Raw genomic sequence first — 26,270 nt, forward strand, 5'->3', positions numbered from 1 at the left:
GTTTTACTTGATCATAGAGGGGGACAGAGTTCAGATAGTAATAGATACTTCTGAGTCATACAGTCGTGTTAATAGATGTTAATGTTCGTGCAGCTGACTGTTGTGCTGTGCTCTTTGTAATGATTAAGTTGTAAGAGAGGCCTTGCTTAAATTTTTTGGAAAGCCTCATTATGATGCATATATAATACAACTATATATCACTAAGTTGAGGCTTGCTGAGGTAGCTTTTGACAGAAAGGTATAAGAAATGTTTTTTTTAAATGATTGTGTTGCTCAATTAGAAACAGGATATAATAATGGAATGGGAGATAAAAAAAAATAATGTCACAATTATCCCCATCTAAATAACTGTGATACATGATATACCGATAATCATCAATATATGCTTAAATCGGCAGTAAAACATACTGGAATCACTTTACATTTTGTTAACAAATACTTTTACTGCATCGCAGATGGGACCAAAATCTTTGTCAAAGTCCAGTACAAGCCCCCAGGCTTTTTAATCAATTAGTTGTCAAATATTATATTAATTGCTAACTATTTTGACAATTGGTTAATGTTTTGCGTACATTTCCCAAAAAAAAAAGAGGAAAATTTCTGTGATGTCAGCTTGTGAAATGTGAATATTATCTGGTTTCTTTCCTCCTTTGTGACATTAAACTCAATATCTTTGGGTTGAGAACAAAACAAGACATTTGAGGACGTCATCTTGGCCTTGGGAAACACTGAATGGCATTTTTCACCATTTTTCAGACATTTTGTAGACTTGTGGATTTTTGGACTTGTTCAGGAGCTGTAGACAGCTCACAGAAATACACAGGTTGACACTACATGCTGTAAAGTGTCAGAGATTTCATACTACAAATGTCAACTGAGTCTATGTTACAATTGCTAAATAATACTAACAACAACAAAAATAGTACACATTTCTTTAATTGCATATTTTATGATACATGTATTTAGAGCTGGCAAACCACTTACTATGTTAAATCATGTAGAAAATAGATATATAGATATAGGAAACTTGATGTCCACAACAATCACATTTCTCACACAAGAGTAGCTGAAAATGATCAAATTTTTTCACCTTTGCTCTTATTTGTTCAATGTTACAATAAACTGTAAAGTCAAACAAAAAATACAGAATTATTGAGTGGTAGATCAATGTTTTTTTTGCTGGGACTTCATCTCTCTGTCCTTGAATAAATGAGCAACACTTGATCTTCACTACCTTTTTATTATGATATTTGTACTTGCAGATAAATAGACACGAAAAATATTGTAAAAAATATGTACAGATAGGACAGAGGACTCCATAAAGAGGCAGTCCTGTCTGCTCATGAACACACAGAGTGTGAACCTCCTGTTTGCTGCTGTGTCACCGCTGCACATTCATGCTGTGATGTAGAGGAGAGAGCAAAACTGACGACCACGCTCACAGCAGTTTAAACCATTGTAGTATACAGTACTTGTACTTGCATATTGATAAATGACAAAGTTTAGTGAATATGTGACATCTGCATAAAACAAAAAAAACCTGACAGTGGATAATAAATGTTTATAGAAGATGAAATAATATAAAAACAATATAAAACGTATACAGCTGGAGCTACAGGACTGTCATTTAACCTTGTAATTTGTCTTAGTATCATTTGCTCATGTGTTTTTTTATGAGGTGTATTTTAAATTCAACACCTGTTTTCATGCTGTACAGTTCATGTCTCATTTCTTGTGTTGCACTCATTTTTACAATTTAACCAGCCCCAACAGCTGTATTGTGATATTTGTGCTTGCAGATAAATAAATAGGACACAGTTCAGTGATTGTGCCACATCTGCAACAACGAAAAAAATCAAAGTGGATAACAAATGTTTATAAAAGATGAAAAAAGAATCTTAAAATATATATACATAAAGAGCTAGAGCTACAGGACTGTCATTTAACCCTGCAATCTATTTTAGTTGTCATTTGCGCATGTGTTTTTATGAGGTGTATTTGAAATTCTACACCAATTTGTCAAGCTGTACAGTTCGTGTCTCATTGCTTGTGTTGCACTCATTTGTACAATTAGCTACCCTAGTTTTCATACTGGATATCATAAGCGAGGGGCCCATTAATGGCAAAACCAAGGTAGAAAGAAACCTTCTCTGTGCTGAAACCGCTCATTATGCCAGCGATGAGAGCTGGACGCACAGGGATTTTCAGTTTTCCATAATTGGCAAACACCTCTCCTTGCTCAATGGTCCCACTGACTCGATGGAGGCGTTTGATAATTGCTTTGTCTTTAAATATATCTCCATTTCGCCAAAGTTGTGCCAAGGTGTCACGGCGCATTTTTTTGAAATTCTCATCGAGTTGTGGTTTAGAAACGAGCCTCTTGAGTCCCTCTCCTTTCCCCAAGTAGAGGTGGGCAACGGTGCTCCTTCTTCGGAACAATGAAGTCAGGCGCTTGTAAGATGAGTTTCGGATTGCTCGCACGTATGCCTCGAAGTCTGTGTTTCTCTCAGTTGGGCTTGGCCAGAGTAACAGCAGAGCCAGGTAGTATGGGTCTGGGAAGGGATACCTAAGTCCTACATCATGCAGAGTTTTCAAAAGTAAAGCAGAGAGTTGGCTGTGATTCTTCACATGTTGAGATGTGGGTTTCAAAAGGTAGAGAACTATATTGGACAAAATGTAATTGATTGTTTCCTTTGTCTTTTGTTTTTTGTCGATAAATTGTTGTTTTTGTTGCAGAAATTCATAGCACTCTGTGATCTTCTCAGTCTCTTCGGCAGGTTTGTCCAAATGCTGAAGAATCCCTGCAAATGTATCTGCTTGATTCTTCTCAAGAAACGATCTTTTCTCTTCAATATCGATTTTCAGATTGAGATTAGGATTGTTTTGCCGTTCTTTTCTCATTTCCTCTGGTGCAGTGCAAAAAAGGGTGAAATACTTGTTAAAATGACCACAGACAGTCCAACGATTCCTTGACTCAAATTCAGAATTGTTTGCTTTTATATACGTGAAGTAACAGTCAAGAATATCAAATGTTTCTTTTACTTCAGTTTTCAAACTAACAAGAAACTGTTCATGGTCTTTGATGATCTCCATGTATCTGCTGTTGATCTCATTGTCCTCTTTGTACACGCTGGTGATTGGGATTGCTTTTTTCAGAAAACTCTGCAAGTACCTCTTCTTCATTGGATCACTTTCCTCAAAGAAAGGCAATCTGGCCAATATTTCAAAAACCAGGAAAGCAATTTCCAGCACACCCAGATAGCCAAAAACATTATATGACTTTCTGGGATAGTCATCTGACTCATCATCAGCAGCGTCCCCCTCAGGTTCATCCTCTGTGTTTGCCAGCTCTTGAGCCCTTTTAAACGCTTTGACAGCCTTATGGGCTATTTTGATGTTTGTGTTTAAATCCTCTGGATTGTGAGATGTCTCCTGCTTTTCTCTTTGGTTGTTAGATTTTAAATTCTTTTTGTGAATCTGCCCAATTGTGTCAGATGTGTATGGGTTTTCCTTAATGTTCTTGGCCTTTTCAGCCCACTTCACAGCCTCTGGAAAGTCACGCTCATTGATGTACAAGTATCTGGCCAGCGCCTGAGGAATGGATGCACTTGTCACAAACCTGGATGATGCTTTCACAAAGATTTCTTGGACCATTTGTCTCCCTTGCTGGCCGTGGATCTTGTTTATGAGAGAAGAAAATGGTTCTCTGTTATCCCCATCTTTCCTGCGCTGCCTGTCAATCAGCATTCGTTGAATTGAGAGCATGAATCTGTGTTTGACAACTGTGTCACTGAAGAACAGATCACAGTGAAGAATCTCCATAGTGATGTCACTTACTTTTAAATGGCAGCTTTTCTCTAACCTTTCTAGACATGCAGATGCTATGGAGTGATGAAGGATTCGGATTCCTTTGAAGTCTCCCCATTCTTCAACTGTGTCTGTGATGAGAAGGTTTGAGTATGGCTTCATTCTGTCCATTAGATTATCCTCTTGCCAGCGAATCACTTTTATCCCCAAGAAGTCTTCACAGAGTGAGAGAGAAATCTCAGATTCTGCCACATAGGTGTTAAGTAATGCTAGAAAAGCAAACAGTTGGTCCGTCTTTGAGCTGTTATCAAAGTTCTCCAGTGTGTTACGAGCAAGATCCTCAATGTATTTTTGGTCAAAGTTGCTTTTCATGATCATGAAGCTGTAAAAGTTTTCAGGTTTTTCATGAGTTTCCTGGAGCTCTTTGAGTTTCTTTTCAAACTCCTGCTGTTCTTCTTGTGTCAGTGAAGCAGTGATGTATTGACTCTGCATTGGATTGTGCTTTCTGTATTGCTCCTTCGGGCTATGGGAACGAACACAGTAAAGGATGATGACTTTGCAATTTTGGGCGTCATCCACATTAACGTTTAAGCCGTCCTCTGTAGCTGCTCTTTGTATGCAGTTCACAAGATCATAAGGATTCTCACTTTCTTTTGAATCATCAACTAACAGCAAAACTGGAGATGGTTTATCACTTTCAAGTGTCATGAGCCTTCTGACTTGACTGGCAACTTCTGTCTTTGGCAGTGTGTTGTCTTTCAGCACAGCACATCTGAACTCTTGTCGGAGATCCCACATCACATGCATGGCTAAGGTGGTACCGCCACAGCCTGGATGGTGAAAAAGATTAAGCAGATCACAGATGTTTTTTGAATCCCTCAATTGAGACCTGATCATTTTCTTCAAATGTTCATACTTCTCCCGCTTGACAAATGGCTTCTCTTTGTCTTTGTCAGAGAAGTAGAAGTTCCACCATTTGACTTTGCCTCCTCTGTAGAATTCCTCCTCAACTTTGATTCTTAAGTCATGAAACTCTGGACTTTCTTCATCATACATTTTTTCACACTGATTGAGACACAAAATATCCAGAGCAGTCATGACATCCTCCTCCTTCTTTTTCAGGACAACAGCGCTGGAACCAGAAGAGGGCAGCAGTCTTCCAGATGACTGACTGAATGGCCCCAGTGCCATGATGGTACCATTGATCTCACTTAGGGTCAGGTCATTGATGGATAGATGGTCAATGTCATAGTCACACTTTTCTTGTATCAGCTCCCTCCATTTGAAATATGTGCTCTGAGATGCACAAATGGTGATGATGTTCTCCTCTTCAGTGTGCTTTATGAAGGACCTGTAGGTATCAAATATTGGGTCTTTCTCATTGTCCACAGGGGAAAGTAGGAGGAATATGATGAGACTTCTTCCACGAAGAAGAACTTCCGGGTTGCAAATGAATGAAACCAACTGCTCTACATCTTTGCAAGATTTTCTCAGCCAGTTCTTATAGTCTAACTCCTTGTTTGAGTCGCTGTCAAGGTCATGTCTGCCATTGCAGAACACCCAGCTGGTCTGTTTGTAGAGGTTAAGGTTCTTTATCACTGAGTCGGTCTGTCCTTGATATTGTGTTGGGGTATGCAGATTAGCCACTCTTGACTCTCTGTATGAATGGCAGAGTCCATCTGGAGTACCTGAGTCAGGGTCAAAGTCTAACACACAGAACAGTTTCATCTTACTCAAAAACTTGAGATACTGCAGTTGTTCTGGACAGCTCTTATTCACAACAACAACAAATCTGCTATAGTTGTCCAATGAGTTCCCACCACAAGTTAACAAATTCTTTAGTTTGTCACCCTGGTTGGCTTCTTTCTTCAAAGCTTCTTTTGAAAGACGCTGCTGCTCTTGTTGACCTGTATAAACAGTAAAATAAGTTCATTATTAAGTAAAGAAAAAACACCTCCCAATTGAACTTTAAAAGGTTGTGGCTTCTGTTCTTTATTTTTATTAATGTTAGCCGAACCCAATAAAACCAAAACCAACAGTGTTAGTCTGTTTCTCAAAACTGTCTGTGACTCACAGCTACAACTTCCTATATATAAATCTTTAATAACACCTCACAAATATATAGTTTAATGTTTAAAAAAGGTTCAGTAGTTTCCTCAAACAGCTGCTCATTGTAGTTCTTGTCAAACAAACAGAAGGAAGTAGTGCACTTGGTAATAAAAGAACATGTCACCCAGTTTCAGGTTTTGGTCTTTGGGATTTAACAGTAGTAATTTCAAAAATGTAATAAAATGCGTGAGTATGCTTCAGCAAGATGGGATAGAGAGCACTACAAAATAACAAAGATTTTCGACAAAATACTAACAAAAAATGTGAAGGCCAAGTTAATGCAATTTCACTATTTATATAAATATTTGCATTGGTTGTCTTACCCATGCTCTTTTCCAGTTTAAGAGCCAGATCACGATCGATATCTTGTAGAACGTCTTTTGTGACTTGTAAAGCCTCGCTCCCATAGCGGCCAGTCATTAGCTTAGCAGTGTCCATGGTGTCCTTGTCTTCCAGTTTACCCCGAGGAATGGGTTTATGTGGGGATCTGTCATATACTGCTAAGTTGAAATGAAATTTTTTAAAGTCTTCTTTTGAAAGGTCTTCTAGGGTTTCCTGTATCGTCACATTGATCTTGGGGTTGTCTGGTAGGCCTGTGGTCTGCTGGAAGAAACAGAAACCAACGTTACTGTAAACTCTACCCTTAAATTACTGCCTGTATTCGAATAGGTTTATTCATGCCTAGAGATAGACCGAAAATCGGCCCGGCCGATAATCGGTCTATCCCTATTCATGCCTTTGTGTTCTAACAATACAATTATATTTTTAATCTTATTCATGATTTTACTATTTTGCAACGTTCTAAACAATATTTAATAAACTATGTAGTATAAAACAACATCGCAATTTACCACAACTGTTTCTTTTTTTCTGGCCCCCAAGTTCTGTGGCTTTGGCTTCCGAACTTCCTGCTTCTCAGAAACTTTCTTGAATGTCTCCTGAGCCTTTTCATTTCCCACTATTTCCTCTGTTTTTGCCTCAGTTTTGTTACATGATTCTGGTTGTGTGGTTGCTATGGCCTGAGCCAGACTTTGTTCAGGTTGAGTGGGTTTTGGTGCTGCTTCTTCGTCTGTGCTGGTGGGAAGGATGGGTTGCAGTGTCGGCTCTGGTTTCTCCTTTAACCGTTTGAGTTCTGCCAGAATCTTCACAGCAGGACCACTTTTCACATCCAGATCCAGTAAGTCCTGCTTCTTGAAGCAAACAAGGCAATCTCCAGACACATCTTCCTCTTGGAGCCGTTCTGCGTATTTGCTGTATACTTTCACATGTTGCAGTAACCACTGGTTCACCTGCTCTTTGGTCCAGTTTTCTACATATCCTGGGAACTGTGATTCATGTCGTGATCCTTCTTTCAGACCTTTTAGGTAAGATGTGATTTTGACAGCAGGACCGTGTTTTATTCTCAAGTCCAATATGTCTGTCTTTTCAAAATCAACCAGAATGTCTCCTGACACTTCCTCTTCACAGAATCTGTCAGCACAAGTCTTATGTACTTGGACCTCTGTCATCAGCCACAGGTGGACATCCTCCTTGGTCCATGTTTCAACAGGAGGTGGTGACTTTTTTGTCGAACGTCTCATTTTGGATCAACTGAAAAGAAAAGAGTCGGTTGATTTAAAAGAAAACGATGAAAGGAACAGTAAGAAGGAACAGTAAGAAAATACATTGCATTTAGAAAAGGTGATATGAAAAGCGTGTGTGCGCGTGTATACATAGCCGTACCTATAAAATGCAGATTATTATGAATTTGTTCAGTCTAACTGAAATGAAAAATGCCTTTCAAATTCAATTAATATCATATTCACGATCATATTGTGAACGCATTATCAATATATGCCAAAAATTACAAAATTATTGGTCTTTTATACTTTACAGCACAATCCAGTAATGTCTTTTTCCTATAAACAAAACAAACGCACTGCGTGTAAGCGTATATAAGCTTGAACCAACTAATTTCAACCAGTAATATCTTGTCATCCAACCTCAATCAATCATCGACATTACAAAAAGTCATTTTGCAATTATTCTGACAGACACATGATTCATGATTAGTGAGAATGATCTTTTTCGCATCACAAATTTCACTGAACAAAAACTGTTGAAATCCTGGTAATGTGAAATTTGTGGGGTCTTCATTATAATGCAGTTTTGTCACATATTTTACCAATTTGGATATTGCACTTAGCCACATTGCGATTTTGATCAAAATCCCAGCAGAACAGGGAGCGGTTCTGCACATTTTGGTGCCCAAGACAAGATTAGGATTTGGTGCCTCTAAATTGCAACTTTTCTCATCAGGTTATCACCAGCACATGCAGTACACCTCTCTAGTACACCAACTAAATTAAAAACATATTTATGGTTGTCGTTATTCTAATTTCTCATTCAAATGGTATCCTTGGGCATTTCTTCTATGTGTCAACCTGTGACTGACTGACTGACTCATAGACTTTCAGGGGGCAGCCTTGGTGGTGACATTTAGTTTTCAGATTTGGGATTTTTTGCGTTTTTTATTTGTTAAATTTTTAGATGCATTTACAACATTCATGGGACTAACTACATAGAGACTCTATCAACTGGATGTAAGTAAAATCAAATACAGCTGCAGAAACAACAAAGCTTTGTGTTGCAGGTTACTAAAGTAACACACAAACATGGAGTAAATATATTACAGATATCTGACAGTCACCCTCTGTCAACACTGATGAGACTATTGTTAGTCACACTTTAAAGGAGACGCCCGTGTGTATTATTGTTCCCTGTTTGGACCGGATGGTCCAGGTGAGAGAAACTCTAGCTGTGTTCCAATTCAGGGTCTGCATCCTTCGAGGGCCGCAAAGGCCGCGTCCTCGAAGGATGCAGACCCTGAATTGGAACACAGCCTCTGTGTGATCCAGGAAATGAACATTGTAAAAAACACACATAGGAGCAATTAAAAGATAAGAGCAAGTGGAAGGACATCATATAGATTATTTGGTAGTTGGCCTGATGAATGATTTACATTTAAACATCACATTAAAAATCTCATTACAATGTGGCAACAGATACTTGGATTCTTATCCAGAAGCAGATCCAGCTTTCCTTTAAACTGTAGGTATAGTAGAGGAAATCTTTATCAGTTCTAAATGATTTGGATATAACCTACAAGTACACTGCTGCTTCCACCCTAAAACTTTTACACTCAGTTTATCACACTCCTGATGACACTCACCATTGTATTCTGTATGACAAAGTTGTTTGTTCCTCTCTGGCTCAGAGACGTAATAAACACCTATAACTTTCAAACTGTATGTCGCTTATTGGACATTCACCAAATTAGAATTGTTCAGTTCAGTTCATAAACACAAGTTTATGATCCTTCCAGGGTTAGTTCATCCAGATAATCTTCACAGATGAACTCCACTTTGTGATGTTTGAAGCGTAAATGAAATGTGTAGCAGTAAAAAGCTAATGTTAGGCTACAAACAGACAACATCATGGTCACACGACTTAAACGTCACCACCACTAAGCGTCTTACTACACAATTACTATACAGGGTTTCTATAAACTGATCAATGTACAAGTTGTAAAGTCAGAGTTAGAATAGTTTGTAACTAAAGTGGGCCTGTAAAGACGGACTAGTGAGTAGATGAGTCTCCGTGTTCGCTATGATGACGTTTATTGTCCCTGTTAACATGTGTAAAATATGCTCTCAATTGTGTAAATGGGCTTTTGTTGTGGTGACATGGGCGGGTGCAAGTGTTGTGGGAGGAATGCTGACAGCCAATGAGAAGCGCTGCAATTCATCTGCGACATGTTTGTATAAAGGAAATGAGATTGACAATAAAGTTCTCTTCCTGTGAGGATTCCATGTTGAGAAGCCCACAGTGTGTAATTCTTCCGTCATTCCCCAATTTCGGTCTAGCACTGGGTACTCATTAGGAATGCTGTGCAAATCGCGCTCTGACAACAGTCCCCGACAACCTCAGTAGTGTCATGTAGACACTTGTTTGCAACCGCCAGTGGCGGTTCTAGCTTGCATGACGCCCTGGGCAAACCTCACCTTTTAGAAGAAACCTCATGCACAAAATAACTTGTTACCAAACTAATATTCACATTATTATTGTACAATATCAGTCTGTTGAGGTGGTGGAGGACAGGATGCTGGTAAAACTGCTGGCAATCATGGATAATGTCTCTCACCCCCTCCACAAAATTCTGGACAAGCTTAAAAGCAGTTTCAGCAACAGACTCATTCAACCCCGCTGCCTAAAGGAACGGCGCAGGAAATCATTCCTACCTGGTGCCATCAGACTTTATAACGCTCACTCCAAAACACACAAATAATCTTCAATTATTATTACTGTAGTTACATTATTATTACTGTAAATACTCACCTTATCCTCTTGCACCTTATGTTCCACTTACCTTTTCTCTTCGATACCTCAGTATTTTATTTTATTTACCTCAGTATTTTATTTTATCTACCTCAGTATTTTATTTTATAGATACTTAAAGCTTGGATAGGTAATTCTGTTCAAAAGCATTTTCTATCATATTTGTATAACATTTCTTAACATCCTGACAGCAATCAAAATATTAAATATTTTGGGGAAAAAAACTAAATAAATCCATGGTCTCTGGCAGCCACAGGGCTGTAAAAACTTCATCCAGTCAATTTAACCGGCCCAACAATTTTTTATGGACTGACCACCCTCCCCACCCTGTGCTGACTCCACCCATCACTCATTGTGCGTGACCGGTGTGGTGCCAAAAAGTGATCGTCCGCCAGAAACTGATTTCCGTCTTTTTGGCAGGTGAAATACTGCCTTTTATGAGTTGTATTGGCCCTTTAAAGGTATTTAAACAGGTAAAAAGGACTGGATTGGTTATAATCTAGGGCACAGAGCAGGTAAAATAATGGAGAGACATAAGGATTATTGCAATAGAGATCAAATCTTTATTTTATACATAACCCATCCGTAAATCATGTTAATAACAGTCTAGTTTCCAAATATAGGCCTAATCAAGGATATTAGACATACAAACATATATTAACACTGGAAACAATACTATACTATTGCCTGTGATCACATAAATGTCATGCCCTGATTACGATATAAACTGCAAACACTTTGGCCACAATTGTGATTATTCGGTTACAAGAAATGTTAAGGTTTCACAAAGACATACCTTTGCAGTTACCACGGACATAAAGTTATGTGTATGTGTAGTTATGACTGTTTGATCCAGATAAAAGCAGCTGTAGACATATATAAACTGGGCAAATCAGTTTCTGGCGGACGATCACTTTTTGGCACCACACCGGCTTTCTATACTAGAGCTATGGTGCACTGTTTACGACAAGAATGGCAGAGAAACTACAGCCACACTTCTCATCACCAGCGGTACCAACAGCAGCTTACACTGTTGAACAAAGAAAGAAAAGAAAGACTGAACTCGAGAAGGCTACCAAGAAAGAAGTTAGACAGTGCAAGAAGTAAAACGAGAGTCAACATCAGAGTGGCTTTTCAGCGATGGTGACAACTGAAGCAGTCGAAGACCTGAACACGGACGCTGTGGTAGCCTCTGTTGGACAGGTAATGAGCTTGTTTGTTTTGTTGGGGAAATGTATTATTACTCTGCATTATGTAGTCAACGTAGCTAATGTTACCTCCTCATGTTGCTGTCGCATGTATTCACCCAACACTAAAGTTAGCAGGTTGTAGCTGACGTTAGCTAGCTAGCTAAAGTAACAGACTACTGCGGTATGAAACATATTTACATGTAATGTCACTGTTGACACACAGGCCAATGTTTACACGTACTGTGGATCTAATCTATACAGCAGTGTTCACACATGCACTGCTACCCTGGGCTGTTTGGACATTAGCCAGACGAGCTGTATGTGAGGGGCGGACTAATTCTTGTGTGCTATACGTGTGAAAGGCCAAGTCCACTGTTCAGAGGTCATGTGGAGATTATATGTATCTGTGAATATAGTTAGGGCCCGAGCAGGAAACCTGCGATGTCCCTATTGTTTTTCAAATTATTATATTTTTTAGGGCCCGAGCACGAATCTTGTGCGAGGACCTATTGTATCTGTAAGGATTATTTATTAGGGCCCGAGCAGGGAACCTGCGAGGTCCCTATTGTTTTTCGAATGATTATTATTATCATTATTATTATCATTATTATTATTATTATTATTATTAGGGCCCGAGCAGTGAAACTGCGAGGACCCTATTGTAATTGTAATGATTATTATTATTTTTATTTGTCTGCCAAAATGATTGCATTTTTCACTGCCTGAACGTGTATGAAAACGCGATTTTATTTGGCAAACACATTTGGCCTGGCGAAAAATTTTATAATCTGTTGTCATGGTGAATTTTCACCACTAGGTGGCGCTATAATCAAGGAAAGTGCGTTTTGGCTAATAACTCCCACATACTTTGTCACACATTCAAAAACCTTATATCCACGCGTTCAGTGAATCCTGCTGAATCTCCTGATATAGGCCACGCCCATTTCCGCCTACCGTTTTTTTTCGCTAGCTCGCAAAATGCCGCAAACCTACTTTTTCGAACTCCTCCCGGGCAATTTCACCGATTTGCACGAAACTTTGCACACAGCATCTGTGGACGCTCCTGACAAAAAGTTATTAAAAGAATTTTGATATTCCAAAGAATACTCAAGTTATTAAATAACAACTTCCTGTGGATTTGGGTCACAACAGGAAGTGCTGCATATCTCCATATTGGTGTGTCCAAATGACGTCAAACTCAGGATACTACTTCCCCATGAGCCCCTAAGGCTCTGTGCAAAATCTTGGCCCGTGACCACTAGGTGGCGCTATTTAAATTGAAGTATTTTATATCTCGACATTGGTTGGTCGGATTAACACAAAACTTGGTACACTGATTGCCAATGGCCTCCTGAGGACAACTGACGAAGGGGTTACCGATCTGACACTAGGTGGCGCTCTGGTGGCAGTTTCATTTTATAATTGGCACTGTGCCCACACCATAACACCTATGGATATGAAACTGATTGGGGTGGTATAGACTGGCATCTGTAACTCACACACCAAAAATCACCAGCAGGTGGCGCTATTATCAAGAAAAAACATTTTTTGCTAATTACTCCCACATAATATGGTGCACATTGTTAAACATTATATCTATATGTTCCCTGTATACAGCCGAACCGTGTGATGTAGGCCACGCCCACGTTCACACTGAATTTCCATTTGCAAATTCGCCAAATGTCGCAAACCTACTTTTTCGAACTCCTCCCAGGCACTTTCTCCAATTTGCACCAAACTTTGCACGCAGTATCTCTGGACCCTCCTGACAAAAAGTTATTAAAAGAAATGTGCTAGTCCACAGAACGGCCAAAATATAAAACAACAATTTCCTGCGCATTGTGGTCAAACAGACATTCTTGTGTATCTTGATGAAATACAGTCCGATGAACACAAAACTTTTGGCAATTGTGTTCCATGGCACGATGAGCATTTCTACAAAATTTCGTGCAAATCGACCAATAGGTGGCGCTTTTATTGCTAAATGACGAAATGACAGCTTCACTGCCTTCAGTTTTGATTCCTCTATGGAAGTTGTTGCATGAACAAGCCTCGACAGCAGCAAGCCCACACAGCAGCATGTAACGACAGCAGCATGCCCCGACAGCAGCACGTCCCGACGGCAGCACGCCCCGACGCGCGTGGACTGCGAGGGCCCGTTCATCGCTGCTTGCAGCTTTAATTAGGGCCCGAGCAGTGAAACTGCGAGGACCCTATTGTTTTTCTAATGGTTATTATTTTTAGGGCCCGAGCAGGGAACCTGCGAGGTCCCTATTGTAATTGCAATGATTATTATTATTATTATTATTTTTATTTTTAGTTTTTTTTCTTTGTCCAAAATGATCGCATTTTTCACTGCCTGAATGTGAATGAAAAGTCAATTTTATTTGGCAAACACATTAGGCTTGGCGAAAAATTTTATAATCTGTTGTCGTTGTGATTTTTCACCACTTGGTGGCGCTACAATCAAGGAAAGTGCGTTTTGGCTAATAACTCCCACATACTTTGTCGCACATTCAAAAACCTTATATCCACGCGTTCAGTGAATCGGGCTGAATCTCTTGATATAGGCCACGCCCATTTCCGCCTACGGTTTTTTATGCTAGCTCGCAAAATGTCGCAAACCTACTTTTTCGAACTCCTCCCAGGCAATTTCACCGATTTGCACGAAACTTTGCACACAGCATCAGGGGACCCTCATGACAAAAAGTTATTAAAAGAATTTTGGAATTCCAAACAATACTCAAGTTATTAAATAACAACTTCCTATAAAATCGGGTCAAAACAGGAAGTGTTGCATATCTTCACATTGCTTTGTCGAAATGACATGAAACTGAGGACACCACTTTCCCATGAGCCCATAAGGCTCTGTGCGAAATTGTGGTGGACGACCACTAGGTGGCGCTCTTTAAATTGAAGTATTTTATATCTCGACATTGGTGGGTCGGATTAACACAAAACTTGGTACAATTCTTGCCACTGCCCTTCTGAGGACAGCTGACGAAGGTGTTATTGATCTGACACTAGGTGGCGCTCTGGTGGCAGTTTATTTTTAGATTTGGTACTGTGCCCACACCATAACACTTATGGATATGAAATTCATAGGGGTGGTAAAGACTGGCCCCTGTAACTCACACACCAAAGATGACCAACAGGTGGCGCTATTATCAACACAAAGCAGTTTTTGACCAATAACTCCCACATAATTTGTCAGACATTGTTAAACCTTATATCTACGTGTTCCCTGAATTCAGCTGAATTATATGATGTAGGCCACGCTCACGTTTGCGCTAAATTTCCATTCGCAAATGCGCAAAATGTCACAAACCTACATTTTCGAACTCCTCCCAGACAATTTCTCTGATTTGCACCAAACTTTGCACACAGCACCTGTGGACCCTCCTGACAAAAAGTTATTAAAAGAATTTTGATATTCCAAAGAATACTCAAGTTATTAAATAACAACTTCCTGTAGATTACAGTCAAAAGAGGAAGTGTTGCATATATCCACATTGGTGTGTCCAAATGACGTGAAACTCAGGACAGTACTTCCCCATGAGCCCCTAAGACTCTGTGCAAAATCTTGGCCCATGACCACTAGGTGGCGCTATTTAAATTGAAGTATTTTATATCTCGACATTGGTTGGTCGGATTAACACAAAACTTGGTACACTGATTGCCAATGGCCTCCTGAGGACAGCTGACGAAGGTGTTACCGATCTGACAATAGGTGGCGCTCTGGTGGCAATTTCATTTTATAATTGGCACTGTGCCCACACCATAACACTTATGGATATGCAACTGATTGGGGTGGTATAGACTGGCATCTGTAACTCACACACCAAAAACCACCAGCAGGTGGCGCTATTATCAACACAATACCGTTTTTGGCTATCAGTTAAGACATGCGCGCACAATAACGGGGCAATGGGTCCGGGTAAGGAGCACGCCCCGACGGCAGCACGCCCCGACCCGCGTGGCCTGCGAGGGCCCGTTCATCGCTGCTTGCAGCTTTAATTAGGGCCCGAGCAGGTAAACCTGCGAGGTCCCTATTGTAATTGTAGTGATTATTATTTATTTTTTTTTTTATTTTTCTTCTGCCAAAATGATCGCATTTTTCACTGCCTGAACATACCCCAAAACTCATCAAACTTGGAATATATGTCACACCTGGTGAAAAATTTTATAATCTGTTGTCGTTCAGAATTTTCACCACTAGGTGGCGCTATAATCAAGGAAAGTGTGTTTTGGCTAATAACTCCCACATACTTTGTCGCACATTCAAAAACCTTACATCCACGCGTTCAGTGAATTGTGCTGAATCTCCTGATATAGGCCACGCCCATTTCCGCCTACCGTTTTTTTTCGCTAGCTCGCGAAATGTCGAAAACCTACTTTTTCGAACTCCTCCCAGGCAATTTCACCGATTTGCACAAAACTTTGCACACAGCATCAGTGGACCCTCCTGACAAAAAGTTATTAAAAGAATTTTGCTATTCCAAACAATACTCAAGTTATTAAATAACAACTTCCTGTGGATTCGGGTCAAAACAGGAAGTGTTGCATATCTCCACATTGCTGTGTCCGAATGACGTGAAACTCAGGATACTACTTCCCCATGAGCCCCTAAGGCTCTGTGCAAAATCTTGGCTCATGACCACTAGGTGGCGCTCTTTAAATTGAAGTATTTTATATCTCGACATTGGTCGGTTGGATTAACACAAAACTTGGTACACTGATTGCCAATGTCCTCCTGACGTTAACTGATGAAGGTGTTACCGATCTGACACTAGGTGGCGCTCTGGTGGCAGTTTCATTTTATAATTGGCACTGTGCCCACACCATAACACTTATGGATATGAAACTGATTGGGGTGGTATAGACTGGCATCTGTAACTCACACACCAAAAATCACCAGCAGGTGGCGCTATTATCAACAAAAAATGTTTTTTGCTAATTACTCCCACATAATATGGTGCACATCGTTAAACATTATATCTATATCTTCCCTGAATACAGCCGAACCGTGTGATGTAGGCCACGCCCACGTTCGCACTGAATTTCCATTCGCAAACTCGCCAAATGTCGCAAACCTACTTTTTCGAACTCCTCCCAGGCAATTTTTCCAATTTGCACCAAACTTTGCACACAGCATCTGTGGAGTCTCCTGACAAAAAGTTATTAAAAGAAATGTGATAGTGTAAAGTACGGCCAAAATATAAAACAACAATTTCCTGCACGTTGTGGTAAACCACACAGTCTTGCATATCTTGATGAAATACAGTCCGATTAACACAAAACTTTTTTGATTTGTCTTCCATGCCCACATGAGGGTTCGTGCCAAATTCGGTGCATATCCACCAATAGGTGGCGCTTTTATTGCTAAATGACGAAATGACAGCTTGACTGCCTTCACTTTCATTTCCTCAATGGAAGTTGTTGCATGTAGAAGCCCCGACAGCAGCATGTCACGACAGCAGCTTGCCCCAACGGCAGCATGTCCCGACAGCAGCACGCCCGACGGCAGCATGTAACGACGGCAGCACGTAACGACGGCAGCATGCCGCGACGGCAGCACGCCCCGACCCGCGTGGACTGCGAGGGCCCGTTCATCGCTGCTTGCAGCTTTAATTATTATTATTATTTTCCTTTGTCCGTCATGATCGCATTTTTCACTGCCTGAACATACCCCAAAAGTCACCAAACTTGGAATATAGATCAGAGCTGGCGAAAAATTTTAGAATCTGTTGTCGTTGTGAATGTCCACCACTAGGTGGCGCTACAATCAAGGAAAGTGTGTTTTGTCTAATAACTCCCACATACTTTGTCGTACATTCAAAAACTTTATGTCCACGCATTCAGTGAATCTTGCTGAATCTCCTGATATAGGCCACGCCCATTTTTGCCTGGCGTTTTTTTTGCTAGCTCGCGAAATGTCGCAAACCTACTTTTTCGAACTCCTCCCGGGCAATTTCACCAATTTGCACAAAACTTTGCACACAGCATCTGTGGATTCTCCTGACAAAAAGTTATCAAAAGAATTTTGATATTTTAAAAAATACTCAAGTTATTAAATAACAAGTTCCTACAGATTTCGTTCCAAACAGGAAGTGTTGCATGTCTCCACATTGGTTTGTCCGAATGACGTGAAACTCAGGACACTACTTCCACATGAGCCCCTAAGGCTCTGTGCAAATTTATTGCCGATGACCACTAGGTGGCGCTCTTTAAATGCAAGTATTTTATATCTCCACATCGGTTGGTTAGATTAACACAAATTTTGGTACACTCATTGCCAATGACCTCCTGAGGACAACTGACAAAGGTGTTACCGATCTGACACTAGGTGGCGCTCTGGTGGCAGTTTCATTTTCTATTTGGCACTGTGCCCACACCATAACACTTATGGATATGAAACTGATTGGGGTGGTATAGACTGGCATCTATAACTCACACACCAAAAATCACCAGTAGGTGGCGCTATTATCAAGAAAAAACGTTTTTTGCTAATTACTCCCACATAATATGGTGCACATTGTTAAACATTATATCTACGTGTTCCCTGAATACAGCCGAACCGTGTGATGTAGGCCACGCCCACGTTCGCACTGAATTTCCATTCGCAAATTCGCCAAATGTCGCAAACCTACTTTTTCGAACTCCTCCCAGGCAATTTTTCCAATTTGCACCAAACTTTGCACGCAGCATCTGTGGACCCTCCTGACAAAAAGTTATTAAAAGAAATGTGCTAGTCCACAGAACGCCCAAAATATAAAACAACAATTTCCTGCACACTGTCGTCAAACAGACATTCTTGTGTATCTTGATGAAATACAGTCCGATGAACACAAAACTTTTGGCAATTGTGTTCCATGGCACGATGAGCATTTCTACAAAATTTCGTGCAAATCGACCAATAGGTGGCGCTTTTATTGCTAAATGACGAAATGACAGCTTCACTGCCTTCAGTTTTGATTCCTCTATGGAAGTTGTTGCATGAACAAGCCCCGACAGCAGCATGTAACGACAGCAGCATGTCACGACAGCAGCACGCCCCGACGTGCGTGGACTGCGAGGGCCCGTTCATCGCTGCTTGCAGCTTTAATTTGTTATTTTTTTTCTTCTGACGAAATGATCGCATTTTTCACTGCCTGAACATACCCCAAAACTCATCAAACTTGGAATATAGATCAGACCTGGTGAAAAATTTTATAATCTGTTGTCATTCTGAATTTTCACCACTAGGTGGCGCTACAATCAAGGCAAGTGTGTTTTGGCTAATAACGTCCACATACTTTGTCGCACATTCAAAAACCTTACATCCACGTGTTCAGTGAACTGTGCTGAATCTCCTGATATAGGCCACGCCCATTTCCGCCTACCGTTTTTTTTCGCTAGCTCGCGAAATGTCGAAAACCTACTTTTTCGAACTCCTCCCAGGCAATTTCACCGATTTGCACCAAACCTTGCACACAGCATCTGTGGACCCTTCTGACAAAAAGTTATTAAAAGAATTTTGATACGCCAAAGAACACTCAAGTTATTAAATAACAACTTCCTGTGGATTCGGGTCACAACAGGAAGTGTTGCATATCTCCACATTGGTGTGTCCGAATGACGTGAAACTCAGGACACTACTTCCCCATGAGCCCCTAAGGCGCTGTGCAAAATCTTGGCCCATGACCACTAGGTGGCGCTATTTAAATTTAAGTATTTTATATCTCGACATTGGTTGGTCGGATTAACACAAAACTTGGTACACTGATTGCCAATGTCCTCCTGAGGTCAACTGACGAAGGTGTTACCGATCTGACACTAGGTGGCGCTCTGGTGGCAGTTTCATTTTATAATTGGCACTGTGCCCACACCATAACATTTATGGATATGAAACTGATTGGGCCGGTATAGACTGGCATCTGTAACTCACACACCAAAAATCACCAGCAGGTGGCGCTATTATCAAGAAAAAACGTTTTTTGCTAATTACTCCCACATAATATGGTGCACATCGTTAAACATTATATCTATATGTTCCCTGAATACAGCCGAACCGTGTGATGTAGGCCACGCCCACGTTCGCACTGAATTTCCATTCGCAAATTCGCCAAATGTCGCAAACCTACTCTTTCGAACTCCTCCCAGGCAATTTTTCCAATTTGCACCAAACTTTGCATGCAGCATCTGTGGACCCTCCTGACAAAAAGTTATTAAAAGAAATGTGCTAGTCCACAGAACGCCCAAAATATAAAACAACAATTTCCTGCACACTGTCGTCAAACAGACATTCTTGTGTATCTTGATGAAATACAGTCCGATTAACACAAAACTTTTCCCAGTTGTGTTCCATGGCAGGATGAGCATTTCTACAAAATTTTGTGCAAATCGACCAATAGGTGGCGCTTTTATTGCTAAATGACGAAACAGCAGCTTCACGGCCTTCAGTTCTGTTTCCTCTACGGAAGTTGTTGCATGAACAAGCCTCGACAGCAGCATGCCCGGACAGCAGCATGTAACGACAGCAGCATGACCCGACAGCAGCATGTCCCGACAGCAGCACGCCCCGACGCGCGTGGACTGCGAGGGCCCGTTCATCGCTGCTTGCAGCTTTAATTAGGGCCCGAGCACGGAACTCCGTGCGAGGACCTATTGAAATCGTAAGAATTCTTATTATTATTAGGGCCCGAGCACGGAACTCCGTGCGAGGACCTATTGAAATCGTAAGAATTCTTATTATTATTATTATTATTATTCTCCTTCTTCCTCACAAAGGATCGCATATTTGGCGGCCGCAACATACCCCAAAACTCACCAAACTTGGAATATAGATCAGACCTGGCGAAAAATTTTATAATCTGTTGTCGTTGTGAATTTTCACCACTAGGTGGCGCTATAATCAAGGACAGTGCGTTTTGGCTAATAACTCCCATATACTTTGTCGCACATTCAAAAACCTTACATCCACGCATTCAGTGAATTCTGCTGAGTCTTCTGATATAGGCCACGCCCATTTCCGCCCCAGGTTTTTTTTCCGCAAATTCGCAAAATGTCGAAAACCTACTTTTTCGAACTCCTCCCAGGAAATTTCACCGATTTGCATGAAACTTTGCACACAACATCTGTGGACCCTCCTGACAAAAAGTTATTAAAAGAATTTTGGAATTTCAAGTAATACTCAAGTTATTACATAACAACTTCCTGCAGATTTCGTTCCAAACAGGAAGTGTTGCATATCTCCACATTGGTGTGTCCAAATGACATGAAACTCAGGATACTACTTCCCCATGAGCCCATAAGGCTCTGTGCAAAATTTTGGTGGATGACCACTAGGTGGCGCTCTTTAAATTGAAGTATTTTATATCTCCACATCGGTGGGTCGAATTAACACAAAACTTGGTACACTCATTGCCAATGCCCTCCTGAGGATAGCTGACAAAGGGGTTACCGATCTGACACTAGATGGCGCTCTGGTGGCAGTTTCTTTTTATATTTGGCACTGTGCCCACACCATAACACTTATGGACATGAAATTCATAGGCGTGGTATAGACTGGCCCCTGTAACTCACACACCAAAAATGTTCCATGGCACGATGAGCATTTCTTCGACGTTTTTCAAACATCTCCTAGCTCTGGCCTACGTTCACCTAGAAACACCATTCAAACTTTAAAATGTAGGCACGGGTCTTGTCTATTTAAGTCGTATTTGAACTTTTTTCCCACAATGTTTCGTTTTTGAACTGTGACCCTTTAATGATGCTGAGTGAATTTTAAAGAATTTTGAAAATTTTAGTTTTTTCAATGATTGTGTATTGCGGAATGTTCGTGCAGAACCAACTGCCAGAGTGTGGGAGACTCAAAAAAAACTCTCAGAAATTCTCTTTCTCTGACGATCCCAGCCACAAATTACACAGTAGAAATGTGATTTTTTCACAGAGTTGTAGCCACACTTGTCTTCTTTCTCCCAATGTGTCTTCTTTATCAGTAGGATTTACGGTTTTTGATTTATCTGCCCCTAACCAACAAGAGTAGCTCTCTACTGTTCCATTTACTCCAATGTTAATCGGGAGGAGGATTTTCCAGGATTTTCCAAACTGCACCTGTTTTGAACTCGCTCCTATTACCACATTTTAGAAGCTAGGACCACAAAAAATTATGGCTGTGTTCTTTAAGGCCTTTCTGGCTTGACGGTGAAGAAATTTTGCCGATATCATGTTTGGTTTTGAAGATATAGCAGTAGTTTGAAGTCCTACTTCTGAGCCAGAAATCACTCTCAGATCAGCTCTGTCACAGACAGCAGCTGTGGTCACAGGCCATTGCTAGGGAGTTCCGACAACCATCACCGTAGCAACTGAGATCAACTGGGCCAACAGAGACACACAATTAATATTCCCCCTGTCTTGGAATATAGATCAGACCTGGCGAAAAATTTTATAATCTGTTGTCATTGTGAACTTTCACCAGTTAAGACATGCGCGCACAATAACGGGGCAATGGGTTCGGGAAAGGAGCACGCCCCGACAGCAGCACGCCCCGACCCGCGTGGACTGCGAGGGCCCGTTCATCGCTGCTTGCAGCTTTAATTATTATTATTCTCCTTCTTCCTCACAAAGGATCGCATATTTGGCGGCCGCAACATACCCCAAAACTCACCAAACTTGGAATATAGATCAGACCTGGCGAAAAATTTTATAATCTGTTGTCGTTGTGAATTTTCACCACTAGGTGGCGCTATAATCAAGGACAGTGCGTTTTGGCTAATAACTCCCATATACTTTGTCGCACATTCAAAAACCTTACATCCACGCATTCAGTGAATTCTGCTGAGTCTTCTGATATAGGCCACGCCCATTTCCGCCCCAGGTTTTTTTTCCGCAAATTCGCAAAATGTCGAAAACCTACTTTTTCGAACTCCTCCCAGGAAATTTCACCGATTTGCATGAAACTTTGCACACAACATCTGTGGACCCTTCTGACAAAAAGTTATTAAAAGAATTTTGGAATTTCAAGTAATACTCAAGTTATTACATAACAACTTCCTGCAGATTTCGTTCCAAACAGGAAGTGTTGCATATCTCCACATTGGTGTGTCCAAATGACATGAAACTCAGGATACTACTTCCCCATGAGCCCATAAGGCTCTGTGCAAAATTTTGGTGGATGACCACTAGGTGGCGCTCTTTAAATTGAAGTATTTTATATCTCCACATCGGTGGGTCGAATTAACACAAAACTTGGTACACTCATTGCCAATGCCCTCCTGAGGATAGCTGACAAAGGGGTTACCGATCTGACACTAGATGGCGCTCTGGTGGCAGTTTCTTTTTATATTTGGCACTGTGCCCACACCATAACACTTATGGACATGAAATTCATAGGCGTGGTATAGACTGGCCCCTGTAACTCACACACCAAAAATGTTCCATGGCACGATGAGCATTTCTTCGACGTTTTTCAAACATCTCCTAGCTCTGGCCTACGTTCACCTAGAAACACCATTCAAACTTTAAAATGTAGGCACGGGTCTTGTCTATTTAAGTCGTATTTGAACTTTTTTCCCACAATGTTTCGTTTTTGAACTGTGACCCTTTAATGATGCTGAGTGAATTTTAAAGAATTTTGAAAATTTTAGTTTTTTCAATGATTGTGTATTGCGGAATGTTCGTGCAGAACCAACTGCCAGAGTGTGGGAGACTCAAAAAAAACTCTCAGAAATTCTCTTTCTCTGACGATCCCAGCCACAAATTACACAGTAGAAATGTGATTTTTTCACAGAGTTGTAGCCACACTTGTCTTCTTTCTCCCAATGTGTCTTCTTTATCAGTAGGATTTACGGTTTTTGATTTATCTGCCCCTAACCAACAAGAGTAGCTCTCAACTGTTCCATTTACTCCAATGTTAATCGGGAGGAGGATTTTCCAGGATTTTCCAAACTGCACCTGTTTTGAACTCGCTCCTATTACCACATTTTAGAAGCTAGGACCACAAAAAAATATGGCTGTGTTCTTTAAGGCCTTTCTGGCTTGACGGTGAAGAAATTTTGCCGATATCATGTTTGGTTTTGAAGATATAGCAGTAGTTTGAAGTCCTACTTCTGAGCCAGAAATCACTCTCAGATCAGCTCTGTCACAGACAGCAGCTGTGGTCACAGGCCATTGCTAGGGAGTTCCGACAACCATCGCCGTAGCAACTGAGATCAACTGGGCCAACAGAGACACACAATTAATATTCCCCCTGTCTTGGAATATAGATCAGACCTGGCGAAAAATTTTATAATCTGTTGTCATTGTGAACTTTCACCAGTTAAGACATGCGCGCACAATAACGGGGCAATGGGTTCGGGAAAGGAGCACGCCCCGACAGCAGCACGCCCCGACCCGCGTGGACTGCGAGGGCCCGTTCATCGCTGCTTGCAGCTTTAATTAGGGCCCGAGCAGGGAACCTGCGAGGTCCCTATTGTTTTTCGAATGATTCTTATTATTATTATTATTATTATTATTATTTTTAGGCCAAAATGATCGCATTTTTCACTGCCTGAACATACCCCAAAACTCATCAAACTTGGAATATAGATCAGACCTGGCGAAAAATTTTATAATCTGTTGTCATTCTGAATTTTCACCACTAGGTGGCGCTACAATCAAGGCAAGTGTGTTTTGGCTAATAACATCCACATACTTTGTCGCACATTCAAAAACCTTACATCCACGCGTTCAGTGAATTGTGCTGAATCTCCTGATATAGGCCACGCCCATTTCCGCCTACCGTTTTTTTTCGCTAGCTCGCAAAATGTCGCAAACCTACTTTTTCGAACTCCTCCCAGGCAATTTCACCGATTTTCACCAAACTTTGCACACAGCATCTGTGGACCCTTCTGACAAAAAGTTATTAAAAGAATATTGATATGCCATAGATTACTCAAGTTATTAAATAACAACTTCCTGTAAAATCGGGTCAAAACAGGAAGTGTTGCATATCTCCACATTGGTTCGTCCAAATGACGTCACACTCAGGATACTACTTCCCCATGAGCCTCTAAGGCTCTGTGCAAAATCTTGGCCCATGACCGCTAGGTGGCGCTATTTAAATTGAAGTATTTTATATCTCGACATTGGTTGGTCGGATTAACACAAAACTTGGTACACTGATTGCCAATGGCCTCCTGAGGAGAACTGACAAAGGTGTTACCGATCTGACACTAGGTGGCGCTCTGGTGGCAGTTTCATTTTATAATTGGCACTGTGCCCACACCATAACACTTATGGATATGAAACTGATTGGGGTGGTATAGACTGGCATCTGTAACTCACACACCAAAAATGACCAGCAGGTGGCGCTATTATCAAGAAAAAACGTTTTTTGCTAATTACTCGCACATAATATGGTGCACATTGTTAAACATTATATCTATATGTTCCCTCAATACAGCCGAACCGTGTGATGTAGGCCACGCCCACGTTCGCACTGAATTTCCATTTGCAAATTCGCCAAATGTCCCAAACCTACTTTTTCGAACTCCTCCCAGGCAATTTTTCCGATTTGCACCAAACTTTGCACGCAGCATCTGTGGACTCTCCTGACAAAAAGTTATTAAAAGAAATGTGCTAGTCCACACAACTCCCAAAATATAAAACAACAATTTCCTGCACATTGTGGTCAAACAGACATTCTTGTGTATCTTGATGAAATACAGTCCAATTAACACAAAACTTTTCCCTGTTGTGTTCCATGGCCACATGACGATTTCTGACAAATTTGGTGCAAATCGGCCAATAGGGGGCGCTTTTATTGCTAAATGACAAAATAACAACTTGACTGCCTTCACTTTTGATTCCTCAACGGAAGTTGTTGCATGAACAAGCCCCGACGGCAGCATGTAACGACGGCAGCATGTAACGACGGCAGCATGTAACGACACCAGCACGCCCCGACGCGCGTGGACTGCGAGGGCCCGTTCATCGCTGCTTGCAGCTTTAATTAGGGCCCGAGCAGGGAAACCTGCGAGGTCCCTATTGTAATCGTCGTGATTCTTATTATTATTATTATTTTTCTGCCAAAATGATCGCATTTTTCACTGCCTGAACATACCCCAAAACTCATCAAACTTGGAATATAGATCAGACCTGGCGAAAAATTTTATAATCTGTTGTCATTGTGAATTTTCAGCACTAGGTGGCGCTATAATCAAGGAAAGTGTGTTTTGGCTAATAACTCCCACATACTTTGTCGCACATTCAAAAACCTTATATCCACGCGTTCAGTGAATCTTGCTGAATCTCCTGATATAAGCCACGCCCATTTTCGCCTACCGTTTTTTTTCGCTAGCGCGCGAAATGTCGCAAACCTACTTTTTCGAACTCCTCCCAGGCAATTTCACCGATTTTCACCAAACTTTGCACACAGCATCTGTGGACGCTCCTGACAAAAAGTTATTAAAAGAATTTTGATATTCCAAAGAATACTCAAGTTATTAAATAACAACTTCCTGTGGATTCGGGTCACAACAGGAAGTCCTGCATATCTCCACATTGGTTTGTCCAAATGACGTCACACTCAGGATACTACTTCCCCATGAGCCCCTAAGGCTCTGTGCAAAATCTTGGCCCATGACTGCTAGGTGGCGCTATTTAAATTGAAGTATTTTATATCTCGACATTGGTTGGTCGGATTAACACAAAACTTGGTACACTGATTGCCAATGGCCTCCTGAGGAGAACTGACAAAGGTGTTACCGATCGGACACTAGGTGGCGCTCTGGTGGCAGTTTCATTTTAGAATTGGCACTGTGCCCA

General features: G+C 41.0%; 1 protein-coding gene across 1 annotated transcript; it reads right to left on the reverse strand.

Moving 5' to 3' along the window:
• Positions 1 to 1,980: 1,980 nt before the first annotated feature.
• On the reverse strand, positions 1,981 to 7,496 carry LOC141004428 (sterile alpha motif domain-containing protein 9). Its single transcript, XM_073475905.1, has 3 exons — positions 6,840 to 7,496; positions 6,240 to 6,519; positions 1,981 to 5,714 (listed from the first exon to the last, which is right to left on the reverse strand). Exons 1-3 carry the CDS (start codon positions 7,494 to 7,496, stop codon positions 2,080 to 2,082), a joined length of 4,572 nt encoding a protein of 1,523 aa, XP_073332006.1. The 3' UTR covers positions 1,981 to 2,079.
• Between the last annotated feature and the right edge of the window lie 18,774 nt (positions 7,497 to 26,270).

This window comes from Pagrus major, chromosome 11 (genome assembly GCF_040436345.1).
Source record: "Pagrus major chromosome 11, Pma_NU_1.0".
Taxonomy (NCBI): domain Eukaryota; kingdom Metazoa; phylum Chordata; class Actinopteri; order Spariformes; family Sparidae; genus Pagrus; species Pagrus major.

Excerpts from the sequence above, each read along its gene's own strand:
- LOC141004428 (XM_073475905.1), bottom strand. The coding sequence starts at position 7,496 with ATGAGACGTTCGACAAAAAAGTCACCACCTCCTGTTGAAACATGGACC. Across the intron at positions 6,520-6,839 it reads CTCAGGAGACATTCAAGAAA|CAGACCACAGGCCTACCAGA; the intron begins GTTTCTGAGAAG and ends TGTTTCTTCCAG. Across the intron at positions 5,715-6,239 it reads TAAACTGGAAAAGAGCATGG|GTCAACAAGAGCAGCAGCGT; the intron begins GTAAGACAACCA and ends CTGTTTATACAG.